The sequence below is a fragment of the Streptopelia decaocto genome, assembly GCF_964273445.1.
Source record: "Streptopelia decaocto genome assembly, chromosome: 8".
Classification (NCBI taxonomy): Eukaryota; Metazoa; Chordata; class Aves; order Columbiformes; family Columbidae; genus Streptopelia; species Streptopelia decaocto.
Genome location: NC_138662.1, coordinates 6,325,155 through 6,344,797, shown reverse-complemented (window position 1 = coordinate 6,344,797; position 19,643 = coordinate 6,325,155). Strand labels below are relative to the sequence as shown.

At 43.3% G+C, this 19,643-nt stretch overlaps 1 protein-coding gene across 7 annotated transcripts in view; it reads left to right on the top strand.

Annotated features, from left to right (window-relative positions):
• The window catches only part of LOC309443077 (6-phosphofructo-2-kinase/fructose-2,6-bisphosphatase 4), a 51,206-nt gene that overhangs the window by 6,500 nt on the left and 25,063 nt on the right, over nt 1-19,643 (top strand). For 3 of the 7 annotated variants that reach the window (XR_014184730.1, XR_014184731.1, XM_082059660.1), the window contains exons 1-2: nt 9,112-9,437; nt 16,987-17,103. Coding sequence is in view for 5 of the 7 variants with exons in the window: in XM_082059660.1 (XP_081915786.1) it covers nt 9,329-9,437; nt 16,987-17,103 (226 nt within the window). In the remaining 2 variants the exon portion in view is untranslated. Of the gene's footprint in view, nt 1-4,152; nt 4,196-9,107; nt 9,438-16,986; nt 17,104-19,643 lie in introns of those variants that run through there. The other 4 variants (XM_082059663.1, XM_082059662.1, XM_082059664.1 and 1 more) reach the window with 3 other exon arrangements.

Here is a 19,643-nt window from a genome sequence, read left to right as displayed (position 1 = left end):
AACCTCAGCCTCTCCTGCGCTTTGTCTGTTTTGGGTGCTTCTGTCTATTTACGTGTTATTTATGTCACTGAAATGTTTGAAGATGCCTGTTCTGTTCATGTTCTCCATGACCTCTCTGCCTCTAACATCTTGCTATTCTTTCTTTCATGATTATCATCCCCCCATCCCCATCTGGTGTTTCCTACTCCTCCCACAATTTGACCTTGCCTTGCTTTTGTCTCCCCATGCAGTATTTCAGGCGTTCGCATGGCTTCAACTTCTATTATGTGCCGATGACTCAGAGATGCACTCTGCACCCCTGATGGTTTGTCACCGGCCCAGCAGCAGCCGTCTTCCTCCTCGCCTTTTTCTCTTACGTTTCTCCATCAGGAGTCATTCAGGCGCCAAACCCTGGATGGTGCTTCCTAAGTTCTCTCTAACTCTGTCTTGTAAAATGCTGCCCGCCTGATGGGTAGCTTCATCCCAAAGCCGTCATGATTGTTTTTTAATTAATTTGGTTTACTTCATGCATTTGGATCACATGCAAATTCTGCGTGCTCTTTATTGTTAGTATATTTCTCCTTTTCTAGCTCATCAGATGACTTTTCAAAGAGTGTAATAAGGTTTTTACAGATGTTTTTCTTTGAAGTGTCTGTCCTGAAAAGCTCTACTTCTGAAGTCAGTTGACGGTGCATGGTTTTAAAGATAGCATTAAGTGTTTTAGTTCCACTCCAAAAAGGCATCTGCCCTTGTTTTGCTATTTTTTTTTTTTACATTTAGCAACCCAGATCTAGCTGTTAATAAACACGTGGGACTCATGGCATCCTAGCTCAGTGAAAGGACAAAGGATATGTATACATCATAAATGTCAAAATATCTGATATAAAAAGAGCTGCAAGTGAGCATAATTCAAAAGGCTTTCAGCCTGGAGAAGAGTTTACTGGTTTATTTAAAGTTGCTTGTGCTCCCTTTAACTGTGCTCTTACTCATGACAGTAAACTTGAACTCGGAATTGGGAAGGTCTTCCTAATACATTGGTGTGACTGGAAAGGAAGAGAGAGTTTTAAGGTGATAGAAACACTTTCAGACAGCTTAGCAGAGATCGCTCTTTTGCAGGTTTGAAAGGCACAAACATCCTGCTGGATGCAAGTATGTTTTTGCTTTTCCTTCTCTTTCAAATTGATCACACCTTGTTTTTCCTGGGTATCGCTGCTGCATCACCCTGCCAAGGAAGAGGAGAGCGTGTGGGCTGTGCCCGCCGCCCGTCCGGAGGGTAAGCAGGGCTGTACGTGCTGTTGCTGTAGTAACAACGTGGGGTACAACCATAACAGTGTGTAGGAGCGTCTGTCCTCGGTGGACTCACCATCTCAGAAACTCAGTAGGTTCAGACCCATGAATGTAAATAGGCAATTTGTGCAGACACTGTGTATTTTAATGGCTTCTTTCTATACTTCTTGGAAGCATGTACCCTCTCACCTGAGGAATTTGAAGTCCCTGGTATACAGTGAGCTACAAAGGGTTATTTAACACCGAATTACGCTGAGAAAACATGAATAATGGATGCCATGTTTCCTTTATGTTGCATCATAACAGGAAGATTTAAAATGTTGCTTAATGTTATGACTATGGCAATAGTTTTAAGCAATACCTGAAAGCACTGCTTGAGAATCTGGCCTATTTTTCAAGGAAATAATTTCAGTGTTTTCTTGGAGGTGGTGGAAGGTGCCTGCTTGGACCAGAGGTATAATGGATTTGTGACTTACCTGTCAAATTTAAATACAGTTAATACAGACCAGGCTTAAGGCTGTGCCTTGTGTTAGATTTAACACAGGGAACTTCCTTGCATGACAACAATGGCATCTCATTGATAGGGTGTATCTCCAGACATTAGTTTCTCTCATGTTTAAAATAAAGCAATTATTTCTTCTGAAATGCAGTAAACATCTAAACTCACATGTTTATATATTTAGTAATAATAAAAGCACTCTGGCCATGCTTTCAAGAATGTTTCACATAATGAACAGTGACAGTGTAGCAAGGTGTGTTTTTTTTTACGTAGTTGATAATACTGTGGATGTGAATCTCGGTGTGTTCTCTGGGATTCTCATGCAATCTGCATGTTGGTGAGATGACGTTCTGCTGATAACCTGTGTCTCCCTGGGTAATCTGAGATTGTCTGATAGGTTTTATATGCGTACAATACAATGTGCGGGTTCTGTAGAAAGTGATCCAAGGTTTTATTGGTACAATTCTTACAATAAAACCCCTCGTATAGCCAGTGTTTGCTTCCTGATCGTTAGGTCGTCATGGTTTTGATAACGCATTACTGTGCTGGAAGCAAGCTGCACGTAAACACTGGCTGTAAGGGACACAGCATTGTTTTGCATGCACAATGAATAACTATCAAGATGTTTCAGTAGATGATGAAGAAAATACAATGTATGCTAATTAGTGTGAGAATTAGCATTCTCTCCAGCCAAAGAAGCGTGGTACAATGCTCCTGAGTGTGCGAATGCTGTCAGATCTTCCCTTGTATCAGATGTATTGATGACTGTTAGAAGAGATGGGAGCTTGTTTTCACACTGGTTTACTTTATACCAGCATCTTCTGTTTGGGTGAGTTATTTTCCTTATCTATGCTAAGGAATAGGATTTTGTTTCGGCTTAAGGAATCTCTGTAGTATCTCTATTTATACATCTTTATGGAGTCTTGAATGTTATTTAAATCTATTCCCTAAATAGCACTGAAGAGATTTCTTCTTCTTAGTAGCAGATTGGTTTTGTATTAAGCATGATTATGTATGTGGGGTTTTTTTGAATCTCTTAGATAGATTGATCTGTAGCCAGGAAGTCTAATAGTAAAATGAACTCTTATAAAATATCTTCTAAAAGTGTGTATTGCTGGGGGGAGATTCTTTTTTAGTTTTGAATCCTTAATGGCTTTGCTTGTCTTTGAGGTAGCAGTCTACTTGAAGACAACTGGCATTTTTTCCCCTTAGGTGGTGATAGGAAATAGGATGCAGAGTGGATGGTGCCAGTAATAAACTTATTTGTTGCTCAGAAGACATAGAGTAAATGCTAGGGCCATGTATCACAAGTGCTGGTCCTTGTGACTTCAGCTGGTTTGGAATCAGGTCCTAAATGGAAGGACCTGTGGAGATGGTGTGGGGAACCTGCGGAACTTGTCATGTGGGATGCTTGAAATCTTTGGGGACTTAGTGGGCTATTTGTCACTTTTGGTGGGTTGACTGTGGGAAAACAAAAAGGCTGGTACTTTTGGTTGAGGAGAAGACCATAGGCAATCCCGAGGAGATGAGAAGTCTTCATTTAAAAAGCTGATGTAACAAAAGTTCCTGGGAAACTGAACTGAGAAGGTATGAATCAATATATGTCATTTTGCTAATACAGTATTATGTTTCTCTTCCCTGATTGCTCATTGTGCTTACTAAGCTCTTCATGGGAAGGAACTCATTCTATTATCTGTGGGAAGCTGTGTGAGAAGTTTTTAACTCCATGAAACATCTCTTCTGCAGGATGACTGTTCCCAAGGCATTGTCTTTGTCCAGGAGCCCAGGAACAGCTTGGGGGGAAGAGCCACCTTTTTGGTTGCAAGTGCAGCTTCCTTTACCTCTAGGTTTCCTTGGCAGTTGAAGAACAAAGTTGAGTTAGGACTTGCCTTACAAAGGTGACAGCATACCTGGCAGACAGGCATTGTGTTTCAGGTTGCTTGCTGAAGATTCTTCTTCCACAGGGAGGAAAAACCTGCCAGGCTTGATCTGTACTTCAGGAATATGGGAATTACCTGGGGGAGGAAGCAGCCTGTCCCCTGCTGAGGTGCTGATGTCGTAAGAGATGTGATTGAATAGGCCAAGTGTCTCATCTGCTTTGCTGTAGTTTTGGTCACCATAGTGGAAACTCAGTGCAGTTACAAGTTTGGATGCTGTCATTACCCGTAAGCATCAGCTTTTCACTGTGTAAGAGCACTGCACCGAATGCTTGGTCAAAACAAAAAAATCACTGCAGCCAAAATCCAGTGTTGAGATTTTGGAGTGTTGTTAGGGTGAAGCATAGTTGTGTGTTTGGTCACCATCTCTTCTCATTGGCTCGCAGTGTTGTAACTGCCGTGTATATTAGATAGCTGTCGCTGGCTGTCCTCGGGTGATGCTCCCAGCTGCACCGGTTTGGGCCAATGAAGGACTGCCACGAGCCTGCTGAAGGTACACTTGATACCACTTTTTTCATTAAAAGAGAAAAGCAATTATAAGTTAGATAGGAATTATCCTGTATGCTTTATACAGATATGATGGTACAGCATAGCACGTTGCTGTAATAGCTGGTCAGAGCCATGTGGAAATGGGAAATGTTGTTTGGATGTTGAAGCTGGATACGTAAAATGTGTATGGATGAAGAGTGTACTGGTGCGTGTCTGTATTTCTCGAATAGCGTTCATACATAATGATCTCTTCAAATTCTGTATTCCTCTGCGCCTTCTTAAACCCTATGGAAACCAAGCTGGTGATGTGCTATGTAGCTCAAGTCTTGGAGTTGTAGGCTGGGGAATGCAGCCCTAGGTACGTTCTTAAAGGGGGATGAGGACTTTGATCTTTCCTCTCACCACATAGAAAAATGTAGATACCTGTTTTAAGATGGCATCATTTAAACTAATCCTGCTTGTTACTTCAGAGCAGTAATCTGCCAGTCGCAGTACAGAACACCTGGATTGAGGTTTTTCCAGTTGTGTGTGCAGATCAGGTGCTATTGTTCTTTTTCAAAGTGGTAAAAAACTGATACTGCGGGGATAAAAAAAATTGCCTCATGGGTGTTGTGGAAAGAGAGTTGCTTTAGAGAAATTGAAGTATTAGTTCAATGATGAAATGACTTGGTGTTTAATATCTAGGAAGAAATAGAGATATTTAGTTTTGAGTGTGGACTTCCCCCTAACTTTTTTTTTTTTTTAAATTTAGTTGAGAAAATAACTGGGGATTAGTAGACAGACTTTGCTTCCGTGTAGCTTTCTGTAACCTCTGACACTACCTTGGGTGCTTAGAAGCCGAGAGTTGGTGTATTTTAACAGTAGCATTCTGCGAACACTGTGCCTCCCGGCAGTGTTTACAGCGCAACCCAGCCGTGTGTTTCTGCAGTACAGAAGTGAATTAATTACTTCATTTTTCCAGCGGCGCGGTCTGGGTACAGCCCATCTGCTGCTGCAGCGCCGCCTGCGCAAACGCGCTTCCCCCAGCCGCCCTCCCCGGGGCCCCGCGGGGACACGCTCCGGGGTGTCGTGTCCCCCCCCCCGCTCCGGTGTCCCCCCCGGAGCTGGGGCGGCGCGGGGCGCTGTGCCGAGGGCGGGTGCCTGCAGCCCGCCGCCAGGGGGCGCTTGCGGAGGGGCCCGGGCGGTGGCAGAGCGCCGCCTGGCGGGCGGGGGCCGGTAGCCCCGGTGTGCCGCTACCGGCTGGGTTTCCGCGGTCCCCGGGAGTAACCGCCATAGCGCCGGGTCTCTGTAGGGTTCATCCAAGCTGTGCACGCAAGGTGACAGACAGTTCAGGACGCTTCCAAGCGTTGATCGTTCGCGGGGCTCCCTTCCTTGGAAAGCACCGCTAACAGCACAGATGGCTCTTTTTAAACATCAGCAATAAGAAGGGGAAAATGGGAAGATTGTCTTTTAGCAGCTTTTTATCTTGGAAGTTTTGCTTTGTATTTCAGGAACTTCCCAGAAAAAGCTACTTTGTGTTGTAGGAAACAATTACCTTGCAAATATAATAGGTCCAGGCGGGATCTCTCATCAAAGCATATTTTAGTAACGATTTTGCAAGATCGGGTGTTCTGCCTAAAGGTAGGCACACATAATCGGGCAAAAAGCCCTTGCTTATATCCCCTCAAATCCCGGCCACAATTTCCCTCCTCTGTTTCCCCCTGGCTGGGTACATGAGGGTTTACAGACTACCTGACGCCTGCCTCGGTTTACATATTTCATTCATCTAATTCTAACAACCCCTTTACCCTTATCAGTCTTTTTAGAATATGGATTCCCAGCTCTTTGGCTAATCTTCCCCCTAGATGGAATTTTTTAAAATACAGGTATCAGTTTGCATTCTGGGATTAGTCCAAAGGGACTTTGTTTTTACATTAAGGATTCGTAGTCTGATGTCTTTCGGTCCTTCTCCTCTTTACAGTGTTTGTGACAAGAGCAGGACCAGGACGCTGTTGTAGTCTGGTCAGGGTGTGTGGCACTGAAGGACCTCATGTGCGTGACCTCGGGCCCTGGCACAGTGTGGGGACTCCTTTGCAGCCATCCTGCCTACGTAAACCGCACGTTGTGACCTCCGGCTGTCTGTGTATCCTTTAGTCATTTTACAAATCTCTTGAGTCTCTATGATGGAGAAGGGTTTGTGAGCTGTTGTTTTTTTTCATGAGCTGTGTCCGCTGAGCTCGGGTGGCGAGGGTGTGGGCACCTGGAGCTCTGAAAGCTGAGATGGAGTGAGGGCGGAAAGACAGGAGGCAGAAATGTTGGGTGTTTTATGGATGGTTTATGCGCTGTCAGACTATGAAGTGATATCTTTACTAGGGAAATGAGATACCTGCCAGTCACTTTCATGTATTGTGGAACTTGTATTATGTCGTTACCGTATGATACAGCTTATTTATGGATACCAAGTCAGATTTCTGTATGATCAAGCAGAAGCCTTGGTTCAATCTCTTCTTGTTTTTCCATGTCTCAGAAATAATTACCGCTTGCTGTGTGTGTTAAACCATAAAAAGTTTCTGCTCTTGTCAGCCAGTCATTTGAAAAGATTAAGTAGAACTCTGTTACTTGGATCAAGCTTGTTCTGTTTCTGTGCAGCAGTTAATTTTCCAAGACTGTCTTTGCCCTGGATGTTTTGCCTTTTCCAGGTTAGCTCTCAGCTGAGCGTGGCCCTGAGAGCAGAAGATTTGCATAAAAGCCTTCCAAGGAGTAAAGGCTTATTTGTGGTTTCCCTATAGCAAGCAAGGCAGAGTCCCCATCCCTTCACCTGCAGGAACCAGCTCTGCGTCTCACGCTTTTGTATCAGGACAGTGGGTGATGACAACATGATTGTCCAGAAGCTGATCTCTATCATTTATTAGGAATCTAATGAGCAATGTTTATTTGTTCTGTCTTTTTCTAAGAATTGAATGCAGCACCCTTGACAACCATGTTTGGAAACAAGGCCTCAGGAGTGGCACAAAATTTATGTATTCTTTCTCTGTGTCCTCAGTCAAATAGCTCATTACTGCACTGAGGTTATTAATAACAAATCAAAACCAAAAATCAATAAACAAGCAAAACATACACCAAAAAAACCCAAACAAAAAACCAAACCAACCAAACAAAAACCCAAACAAAAGCAAATAAATTTGTTATTATGCTGTTGATCAAACTTAAATAAGTTTGCTATCAGTCAGGCTGAAATCCTTACCTCGCAAAAATAAAGACTAGGAGATGTCCATCCACACCTCTAATGCCATTACAAACACCTGGACAAACCCTTATTTAAGTTTTGTGCAGGTACCACTGTTTTCAATCTGCCTGAACAAGAAGGGAATTCACTGATGGTGTGCTTGCTGCTTGGGGGTGAGTCTTGGGAATGCAGTAATTCACCCTTGCAGACCTCTGAAAAATGTTCTTGTGTGAATGGCATGAGGTCAATGTTTTTAACTGTGAGGTGGGGGTGTGAGCAGAGTTCTTGTGCATGTGTGGATTTGCAGAAAGGAGGTATGAACTTTTAGAGACTTTTTCTGATTTATATATATAAAACAAGCCTGAGAGGTGTCTTTTCTAAAGTTGGTGTTCCCGTTGTTCTCTTGCTTCTGTTAATGTTACATCTCTTGTGAACTGGAGGCACTGCTAAGACAGCTGGGGCATCCTGGTGTGGTCAGAGGGTGAGGTGGGTGCCTCCCGATGCTGGACTCTACCCTGGAGTCAGCTGTTGCAATGTTGTGTGCACAGGAGATGGCCTTCTGGGAATAACCAGGAACACAGATTAGACTCTTCCTGCTCACAACTCTCTTGGCAGCTGTTGGAAGTAAATACATACTTAGTAGGAGAAACCAAGAAGCTTTTAGGTGTTTAAAAACTCCCTCTCCCTGCTCCTAGTTTCTGAACCTTGTAATGTGACTCCTCTGACCTCTCAGCACCTCCCCACCTTGGTATCAACTCAAAATGAGGAAGAAAATGCTAGTGTAAAAATATAGTGCAGGCGCCTACAGCTGAAAACTAATCAGTCTTGAAGAGAAGGAGATCAGCTTTGAGGAGAGGGAAGGGAAGGGCCAGCAAACATGGTTTTGGAAAAATAGTGTTAACTCTCCCAGGGGTGTCTCACTAAATGTCTCTGAGAACTGATTTTTCTGTTGTTTAAAAACTTTTATTGTAGCTTGTAGTGGAATAGAAAAAACTAAAATAAATCCTCAGATGTTCAGTCTGACTAGCATTAAAAAAAGAGTAGCACTGACCTTCATGTGTATTTAGGCCAGTGTCATAATGTCTGAGTGCCTGACAATGAATAATAATAAAAATGTGTATTGCCCTTCACTGCTGTGTTTTCAAGGTGTTGCATTTATCTTCTGTAAAACATGTAGATGTATGTACTAGTGAAATATTCAGCTTTTTAATGACTCTGCTCAGCCCTGTTGGTGGACTTTGGGTTAAAAAGCCAGTGCGGGTGCAGTGGATGCAGCCACTGCTCCTGCTGCACAGAATCTTCTCAGGGTACTTTGTCAATAGTGTTTTTTTGGTAGCTAAATAAGATGTTAGAAATCTATCGTTTATGTATGGTTTCCTGAATCGATATTAATTTAGCCTTCAGGCCACTACAGAGTTTAATTGGAAAAATACATCATTCAGTGTATGACTGCTTAAAACACATTGAATGTTCCCTGGACAGGCTATTTTTAGGGTTTTAAAGTGTGATGTTCTCTGCAGCTTCAGAAAAGGGAATCACCTGCTTGTCAGTGCACAACACCGGCTGCTCCCGGCCCTTCCTCCCCCGCTGGCTGGTGCGCAAAGGGAAGCGGGTGGCACGGCCCGGCCCGCCAGGCCGCTGCCCCTCGGGGCCTGGGGACCGGGGGCTGCGCGAAGCCTCTCCCGTGAGGGAGCAGCGGCACCGCCCCGCCTCGGCCCTCCCGCCGCGAGGCAGACACCGAGCAGCGAGTCCCGGGAAGCGCAGCTCCGGCCCGAGGGCCTCGACAGCCCGGGGCAGCCGCCGCAGCGCGGCCGTTCCCTCCGGGGGGCCGCGGGGCTGCCGCTTCCCGCGCCCGGCCTCGCCCCCGCGGGGCCGAGAGGCGGTGCCGCCCCGCCCGCCGCCGCTGCAGTGGGAGCCGGGAGGCGGGTGAGGATGGCGGCGGTGGCGTCGCCGGCGCGGGAGCTCACGCAGAACCCACTGCAGAAGACGTGGGAGCCCTACGACAACGGGCTGCCGGCGGGGCACAGCGCCCAGCGCGGCGGTGAGCGGGGCGGCGGCGGGGGGAGCGGGCTGTGCCCGGGCCGCGCTGCGGGACCCCGGCGGGCGGCAGCTGTCAGCGGGACCCCCGCGCGGCCGCTCCTCCCTCGCCTCGGTGGGGCCGCGGCGGCTGAGCCGGGCTCCGCGGAGCCCCTCCCGGGGCGATGCGGCCTCGGCGGGGTCGGGCTGTGAGGGGACGGAGCCGGGAGGGCCCCAAGCGCCGAGCCCTTTGCCGGGGCTGGAACGAGCCTCTGGTGCGAAGGGCTCGATCAGTGGCTCGGCCGGCCCGGGGCCGGAGGGGCTGAGGGTGAGGCGGTCGGGATCGCCTGCAGCGCCGGGGAACGCAGGAGATCCCGGAGCTGCTGGGGCTGCGCCCAACGGATGCGACAAAGCTTGGCTGGGATGCTCTTCTAGTTGCTTTTGTTGATGTGTTTCTTCTTTTTTTTTTAACGTTCTGGTTCTAAGGAGCGTTTATATTCGGTATATTCTCCCTGAAGAAAGGCCTAAGAACGTCACTGTATTTTTTTCTTTCTTTTAAGGTCGGTGCTGTATCAGGCCATCTGTTGTATGAGTTAATGGCTTTCCTTATTTTGAGGTGCAGCCAACCGAGTCATCAGCCCCTAAAGACTTTGGCATTTGTAAACCATAGTTTATTAACAAACTTTTCCTCACGAATTTGTGTTTTGTTTTTTTTTTCCTCCCCCTTTTTTCCCCACTTACTTAAATAACTGAGATTCAGTACACGGCAGTTTTGCAGACAAAAGGGGCTTTGTCGTGTGGGATTGTTTTTATTTGTCATGCAAAGAGGCTGACAGAGCTGAGGGCTCTGCTGCTGTGGCAGCCGTCCATGGGCTCTGCTCTTGCCTTGGTCCAACCCTTGATAAACAAAAAAACCCCAAACTTTCTTGTTTTCTGCTAGGTGCTAGGCAAGCAGGCATGTGCTTCTCTGTGAGCTCCAGCATCTGAAAAATAGTAGGTGTTAAAAGATGAATGCTGAAATAGAAGTGTCAGAAAGAGTGTATAATTGCTTTTGTAAATACGCTGAGGAAAATGCTTCATTTTGGCCTTAATGCAGCATCTCCTTTCCAAATAAAATTAGTTATAGCTTTGACACAGACACTGTTTTACAAAAAAACCCCACAAGAACAAAATTGTATATAATCTGGTGAACGTACATAGTCTTCTTGGCAGAATTATTTAACCTCTTTTGACTACAGCCTTAAAGAAATTATTGTACTTTTTTTTCCTTATTGGTAGAATTCTGTAATTTGTGATGCCCAAGACCCCAAAAAAACATTTTGCTAAAAAAACAACCAAACAACAGTTTTGGAATTTTTGTGGGTTTTTTAAAATCCTTTTGCTTTTGCATGCACTTACTCTTGAATTGTGGCATAAGATGTCTGCAGTTATTTGTGACATATAAGAATTACAGGCACCCTCGAGAGGAGCAGAACTGACTCTTCCTTGCTAAAACCATCTCTCTTGTTTCAGCAAACAAAGAGCACGCTGTAACTTTTCCCATGCAAGAAGGTTGTAGAAACCTTCATCCTCTGATTTCCATGTATCGCAGGTTGTCCCTGCTCTGATGAGCCATCCTGTGGCAGCTCAGGATGGGCTGCCCGGGTTGGGTCATTTGGGGCAGTGCTGATTTGACCAGTTCCAGTGCTCTGGTTTTACAGGTAACTGTTGAATGTTACTGCTGAAAAAAAATACTCAGATTGGAAGTGGGTTTCTTGTCTTCAAGATTAGCTTTCCAGTGAGAGCAGTGAACCTAGTTGCTCTGATGTTTTCTGAATATCTAGGCTAAGCAAGTTGGGCTCTTTCAGCCTCCTTTGGTTTTATTTTATTTCCTTGTCCATGTTAATGACCTTTATCTTTGCTACGTTTAGTCTTACTTCATCTTTCTAGAAGGTGGGTGAGCAGAATTGTGCGTATTTCCAGTTGGGGACTCCGCAGATCCATCTTTAAAGGAACTTATCTCTGTTAGGGATTTTCTAAAAGTTGTAGCAACTGGATGTGGGGAAGAAGAAATCTGGTGAGCTGTGCCAGGGTTTGGCTGTCATGGGGCTTTGAAGAGCGAGTTCTTTTAGCCTGTGCCTCTTCAAGGAGTTCTGGCCGTGTGCAGCTTACTGAGCAGGCTGAGCTTTTTACAGCTGGTGAGACTGGTAAAATTAAGTTAACTGTTCTAAATGTCCTTTCAAACTAAGACTTACGGGCAGAAGAAATGCACATTTTTATTAATAACTTGTACTTACCTTTTGTGAAAGATTTTTGTCTGTGTACAGGTTATAGCAAAGCTACTCTTGGCATTGGATGTGACATTGCTTCAAGCTCTGTGAATCAAGCAACCATGGACATAATAGCGAAGTTGTAATAGTGAAAGTTGTTTTGAAAGCCTAGCAGAGGTTGTTTATAGAGTGAAATAAATAGTGAACTTCCTGCAGTTAAACATTATTTTTCCCCCTACGACAGTTAACAGCTTTGTTTCCCTAAAGCTGCTGGAATTTGGTCATTCTAATAATTTTTATTTGCTGTTCGTACAGCAATATGAATGTACACCAGGTCCAAAAAAAAAAGAAAAGTATCAAATGAAGATTATCTTTGCTCTAAAGAACTCTACCTTCCGAGCTCACGCTGCTTATGTGTATTTGTACCCCCAGCCTCAGGAACTGAAGATGGAGAAGGCGAGTGGGTAAGGACAATACCCGGCTGTAGCCTGAGCATGAGGATGTATGATGGGGCTGTCGCTGTCGGCATCAAAGCTGTGGGAAGCAAAGGGTAACCCTGAGAAAGTTGGATGGCAGAGCTGCCAGGAGCAGCAGGTGTGAATTGTGAATCCCTTGTACCAAGGTGATGTTAGAAACTGGTGATTTGGACAAAAGGAGGAGAGACAAATTGGAAGATAATGACTTCTTTAGTTATAGGAGCAGTATGGGGAGCTTGTCCTGCAGGAGACGCAGAGGGGTCACAGATTGTCACCATTGATCAACAGGAAAAAATGGATTAACGATAGTGAAATTGGATAAGTGATAGGGGAAAGCGCGTAGGGCAAACCTTATTTGGCAGGGTGGTTGTGTTGGCTTACATTATAGTTAAAGATATTTCTGTATGAGCCTGTAAATAGTACAGTGATTTTTGACAACAGGCCTTGAGTTGGAGGGCATAAAAGCAGCAAGAATCCTTCGTAAGCTTCAGCCGTCTAACCGTAGCAACGTGATAAAGAAAGCATCTGACCTTAAAAAAAAAATGACTTAAAAATTTAACATAGATCAGGAATAAGGAAAATCTCATTTTGGGTGAAAGGAAGGGACAGCTAATAATATATTAAACAGTAGATGAACTTGAAAAATACCAACTCTTGTGTCTGATTTCATATGATCATGTGAGTTTTGAGGGCTGATGAAATGCTGCACAGCTGATCCGTGTTGTTCAGTGTCCCACTTTGGTTTCACAACCTTCTTCTCCATCTTGCTTTATTTCACAATAGAATTTAAGAGGCAAGAAATGAGCATGCAGTTTCTTCTTTCTGTGACTGTTAGATCTTAAACTTTAGAAGGGTAGGCAGTCATAATTTTATTCTGAGCTGCAACTTGCTGTGTTATTCAGTAGTGTATAAGAAGTTTTTAACTAGGCTAATTGCTGAAATTGCAGTACTTGATTTTAATGCGCTTCATCACGTGGCCATTTTCTTTCACGGATTGGTGTTTTGGGCATGTTTTCTTGTGTGTTCCCACTAAGTGAGGGGATGCAACATTTATTTTTGATACTGCTGTTTATGAACATGCTATTTTACATCTGTATGTTATGAACATCTATTTTAAAGAAAAAAAATCATAAAGTCATACATAGAGCATCTTTAGAAAATGATGGCATATGGCCCTGTTAGTTTTGTTTTTCTGTTCTGAATGTGTGTGGTCCTCTAGCCAAGTAAGTGTTGGTAGCACATCCACAGGTCAGACTATCTGAAATCCTTAGGAGTTACCTGTGTGAAGCAATGTTAAAAAATGAGTTTGTCTGCTCAAGACTAGATTGTGTAGAGAGTTTTCCGGAGGTAAACCAGACAATCCAGCTGTGATACAGCCGAGATACAGCTGTGCTAAGGAGTCTGCCTAGGCTCTGCAACTCGCACCCGTATAACTACTTTTGTGTTGCAATTTGTTTTTCATATAAAGTGAATGGTGAGGTGCTGTGAAAAGGAGAATTGAGCATCATGTCACTGGGAAAATATTAAACTAAAGAGACTTTTTTATTCCAGGAGTTAGATATGTGTAACTTGTGGTATGTTTGGGTTTTTTATCAGTCCACTTCCTCATGTCAGAATTGCTCGCATTTCTGCAAAGGAAGCTGTAAGTCTTGAGATACTGACATTTTGAATACTGTCATTGGAATGCATGTTCCTGCCCACTTGCAGTGAGTGTTGGCAAAGTTTTATTGAGGAAGCTGTGGTTCAGTCACATAAAGTGAAATATAATTAAATTGTTTTAAACTTTTGGGTATTTGATACATCCTCAGAATTTTGCATTTTGTTCTGGTCTTGGCTTCTTTACTGAGCTAATGAGCAAAACTAAGCCTTGTTAATTACACAGGATCGTAAAGAAGAAACCAAAAACCTGTGTCTGCTGTTCTGAGTCTTATGTGTGTTGTTGAGAATGCTACACTGAGGTACCGAAGAAATAAAATAGTTGCTTTGTCTGTTTTTATTTTCAGCCCTGTGATTTAGCTGTTGCCATCTGCTATTTTGACAAGTGCCTTTGACTTCTACCTGGGAACGCCCAGGCGTGCTTGTCACCGAGTGCCGCCTGTGTAAGTGGTGTGAGACCGCAGCCATCACTGGCCATCAAACCAGAACACCACACATGGTTTAGTGCCCCAAATTTTAGCTTGTGAGCTGGCACTCTGCTGTTGCAGCCCATGGTGCTCTCAGACCAGCTCGGCACTGGTGGGTGGTGTTTGCCATCTCACCGTGTACTGGGTGCGACTGGGAGGTTCCCAGGGCTGTGGCGTTGTGCAAAAGCAGAGCATTTGAGATCACTGGAATCGGCGGGATTCCTCCTCTGGCGTGCAGGGCATCTGTCTCACTGCTATCTCCCTTTAAAGAGGAGAAGCACTCTTGGTCAGCTGGGCACCTAATCACAACAGGATTCCAACTTGTTTGATTTGGTTCAGCAGATAATTCCCCTGGTTTCTGCTGTGTGGTCGCACACTAAACAGTGGTGCGGAGAGTGGAATGCACGTTAGGCCTGCATGTTAAACTATATATGCATAGCAGGGCTCTAATAAAAACAATTATGCTAGTTTTTATACTCTCTTCGAGGAAATCTGTGCAAAAATGCAAGTGATGCTAGACTTGCACACTGACTGCTTGGCAGTGGGAGGAAACGTCCCTCTGACATGTTGCTGTAGCGCTGCTGATCCGTTTGCTGCTCAGTGAGAAGATCTGTTCTAAACCAATGACCAATGTCAATAGTAGGACTGAGCTTAGAGAGGGCACTTCTTGGTGTAATCTGTGAAGCAACCGTTGGAGCAGGCTGCTGATTTCTTCACAGTACCTTCCTATCCCTTAGTTTTGTAAAATGAAGTTTTGCTCTAGTATAGATTTATTGTTACATTACCAAAAGACAAATGTTCTGTGAGATGGCTAAATTTGTGTGGCTCGCCCCAGGTAAAACAAACAAATAAACAAAACCAGAACCAAAAAAACCCCCACAAATTAGATATAATGTTAGTTGATAAATTCTGTCCAGAATGGGTAGAGAAGCCTGTCGGTGCAGTTACTCATGGTGCAGGTGGACCTGAGGCAGTGTGCAGAGCCTTTCCATACATCATGCTTTATCTTTTAGAATTCTTATTTCACTGCTTGCACCGGAAGATTAAAAGTCAAGCTATATGTTCCAGGTGAAGAACCTGTCAAACTAGCTTTGAAGAACAACAGCTTCTCTCGACGTTTCTAGGGGCTCAGTGATTTCTCTCATCTCAATCTTTTATTGTACTTAAAACTAGAAGCAAAGCTGTTAAACTTAGCGAGCACTGTACTCTTTGCACTTTGTAGGTTTTGCTTCCCCAAAGCGTTCCTTGCTCCTCTTGGTGTTCACTGTCCTGAACTTGGGAAAAAGAGGAAAAGGGACACAAAAACCTTATTGCTGTTGTTTATAGGCTTCTGCTTAGAGGTGCTTATGCTGAGGACTGTTGCCAGTGTCCCTCCGGAGACATGGACGTGTTTGGATGGATCTGTTTTGTTTGCATTCACTTCCCTGAAACTTAAATTGCATGGAGCAGTAGACTCTGTCTCATGGGTTCTGAGGTTAGGTGCAGCTTGCTTTTGCCTGCTCTAGCATTAAAAGTTATGTGTTTTTAATGGGTTGGGGGTTTGGTTCTTTCTTTTGGTTGGTTGTGTTTTGTTTTGTTTTGTTTTCCAAAGTGTGTTTTGAGAAAGCACATCTCTTTGCTAATCTATTTGTTCTTTTTTGATGGATTTACTGCGTGGAGTAGCTGTGCCAGATTTGTGCAAGCGACTTAGTGGGATGGGACTACTGTCAGTCTGAGATTTGGGAATCTTGGGCAATCACAGCACTTTGTGCAGCAGTTCAGTCGTGCTTTACAGTCTAACACTGAGGTTTAGTCTTTTGGAGTGAATTGACGACTCCTCTCTCAAGACACTGAGAAAATTGATGCACATGTGGATCGTATGGAAATTAATTGCCTTTGAAATGAAGCAGGGAGGGAGCTGGTGATATCTTTGTGCCACTTTAATATCTTCTTTCTTCCTAGGCAGTTCCTTGTAGCTGTGATAGATTCATGTAAGGTATCCGTAGTTTCGTGCCATTAAAATGTTCAAAAAACTTGTTATTTGAAAGGAATGCCTCAAGGTTTTCAGATTATACGCGTAACTCCTCTAAAAGTGTTTTTTTAATTAAACACACTGCCTTTGATTTAAGAGTATTTTTGCACATATATCTGTATATCAGATTATTGTACTTGATTGCATAGAATACTTGTGCTTAATTCTAGTAACCACAGAAGAACAGTCAAAATAAGCTCTGTTTCAAGGGATTTTTGTGTTAATAATATTTAAAGGAGAAATAATAAATAGCGATTAACTCTGAGCTTGTTTCGCTCAAAAGCAAAAAAAGGTTGAGCACTGTTAAGATCTAAAAATTATCTAAATACTTTGTACACCTTGCAGTTTCCTTTCAATGCAAGCTCTGAACTGAGGTACAAGGGGGATATAAGATGTCAGTGTCCTTTTTTTTAATGTCCTAAAATACGTATGCAAATCCATAGCCTTCTTTGTCTTCTGCCGGTGTACAATTCACGTGTCCAGCATTGCACTGCCACTGATGCGCCCTTCCAAAATTCAGCACAGCAATGAGAAGCTCGGTTAGGTCCCCCGTAGTCCTAAAGAAACCCCCTGAAGTAGTGAGACACGGTGCATGAGCTGCTTGAACGGTCACTTCCGCAGAGAGCACACGGATTGTCATTTTCCACCGCAACATAAGCCTTTGCTTTGTGGGAGTGTTCATGGGAAATCCTGATTTTCTGTTTTTCTGTTTCAGTATGTATGACTAATTGCCCCACTCTGATTGTCATGGTGGGTCTCCCAGCAAGAGGAAAAACCTACATCTCGAAGAAGCTGACGCGCTATTTAAATTGGATTGGAGTGCCTACAAAAGGTGATGGATTTACTTTTGTTGATATCAGAAGGACAGGACAGATGTTAGGTGTTTTATAAACATAATTCTCTGTATTTTTTTTGCCAAGTTTGTCTACTTAAAATCCTTCTGCTCTATTAACTTATTTTTAAGCAATAGCATACACAAGCTTTCTGTTCCATTTAGATGTTCATTAATCAAATCTGGTGACTGTTCATTTACCTCCTTGCTCTGGCAGGTGCCTAAATCAACTTTTTACTCTTGTCCCTTAACACTTTGGTTCTTCAACTGTCCTTTTTTTTTTTCCCCTCTTTATGTGGGTGAAAGGGAATCTTGTTTACAAGTGGAGGAGCAGTCAGCACTTCTGGGTTAAAGTTCTGACTTCTCCATCTTATTTTGTTTGTGAACTTTGTGCAACCTGTAATTCTCTGTGTAACTCTCTGTTTAACTGCATTCGTGGAATGAGTTACAGCTCTTTGTCTGAATATTAAGAGCCCAAGGAACTGAAACAGCCGGTGATTGTCACTCTTTTAAGGACTTGACTTGTGAGTTTTGAGTAGAAAGGATGGCTCAGATTGGCCGTGCCAAGGACCTGCCTGTTCTGCCCCATTTTGGAGCTCCTGGAGTGTCTTGTGGGCCCAGATTGACAAGTAAACAACACCTAAGTCCACTCAGCAGCCATCTCCCCAGCTTTTTTTTGCTCTCTGGAAGAAAAAGACTGTTTTAGTGTTCTGTGACTCTACGTCTGGTGCAGTAATGGTAGCTTTATAGTTATGACTAGTTAATCATTTAAATAACATTCAACATATTAGATCATACTAAAGTGTAGACTTTTGACTGGTTATTCAGACATGTTACCTAGTAGCTCTAAATGAAGATGAAGAGTTCTGGCCTATATTTAAACTGCCTTTTAGGGTATAGCTTTTTGAGTTGTTTTCTTAAGCTCTTAGAAACCTGCTGAATACGCTTTATTTAGATAAGATGTTACGGAGGATACATTATATTGAGTGTGAAGGTTTACAGGATTTAAAGTTTTGACTATTTTCACACAGGATCACCCCTCTGAGGAGCAGTATCTGATACTTAGGGACTTCAGTTTTATCCATTAGGCTGAGATGGAATAACAATCTAAGTAGGATAGCTGGTATTCAAGCTGATAAAATGTGTGTGATATAACTGCTGTTGTGTTAGATACATATCTAGCATACATGTGTGTAGATATGTACATATGTCATTGTGTTGAGTGTTTTACTATCTGAACTTCAAAAAGCAGTAATCCAGTATTAGGCAGTAAACGAGATACTGTCCACATCTGGCTTATGCTTGGTTGAATATATCACAAATACGTTAAAATAGTTATAGGAAAAGTTCCATGGGCTGTTGAGAGCAGCACATCAGAAAATACATGTGCTTGTGCTTAATAAAAAATACTTAGAGCATTTCTGCCTAATTTTACAAAAATATACAACCTAGAGTTGCCATATGAGCTTCTGTTCTAGGTTGTTGGTTATGGTTTGTCTTTGCTAGAAAGGATGACTTGGGATTTTCCTGGAAAACTACAGACCCTTTCTGTTCGTATCATCAGTGATGATGCAAGTTCAGTATGTTTATTGAAGCCAAAGTCAATCTAAAATGTCTCAAATAGATGACATTGCCTATTGTGTCCAGTTGATTTGGACTGAATTTATATATGTTAAGTATCAAGTAGCCCTGACATCTCTTACCCTTTGGCTCTTAATGTCTTAAAATTAGAGTGTGCTTAATGTAGTAAGTGTTCTTATTCTCTGAAACAGATGGTGGAATTTATGAAGTTATTTAAATAGAGGAAAGATAAATGCCATCTTATCACATACATGAAGCAAGCTGGAGAGTTCATGAACAGAAGGTGGATGTAAATAGCCCAGGGTTGATGTTGGTCGAATCATTTCAGCCATCAGTTCCGTGTTTTCCTTTGTTCCTTCCAAAATCCTCTGTCAACTGGAATGTGAAATGGTTAAAAATACAAAGGACTTTTGTCTGGGTTTTTTGAAGGAAATCAGGTCAGTTAGATGCCTGAATAGAATAGTGTTGCAATGTGGTTTTTAGATACTAAACTTTGGGAAGCTTTTTTGAATAGCGCTGGTTGTGGGGTGGTTGTGGTATCAGTTAGCTTTGTGAAACTTTTCCACAGGGGTGGATGCTAATAATAAGGGCTAAAGATCGTCCCACTAGGTAGTGCTTTTTCCATTGCTGTGCATGACCCTCCTGCAGTAAGTATTCTTTCTTAATGAAATTAATTATTTTTGATTTTTAAAGGGCTCTTTCCTGACAGCACTGGCCATCTGAACTTCTTGCATCATCTGGCCAGTATGGCCAGTGCTCATTAAACTGGATTGTGTTATAATCCGTGTCATACAGTTGACCACAAAAAAGTTACATCAACATTGTTGAATACAAACAAAACTTGACTTTGGGGGGTATAAACAATATTGATTTCTTTATCCTCTGCCCCCTCCCAACCCCCCCTCATTCCCAACGGCAATCTATATACAGCAGCTGATGGTTGAGCTCTTTTATCATAG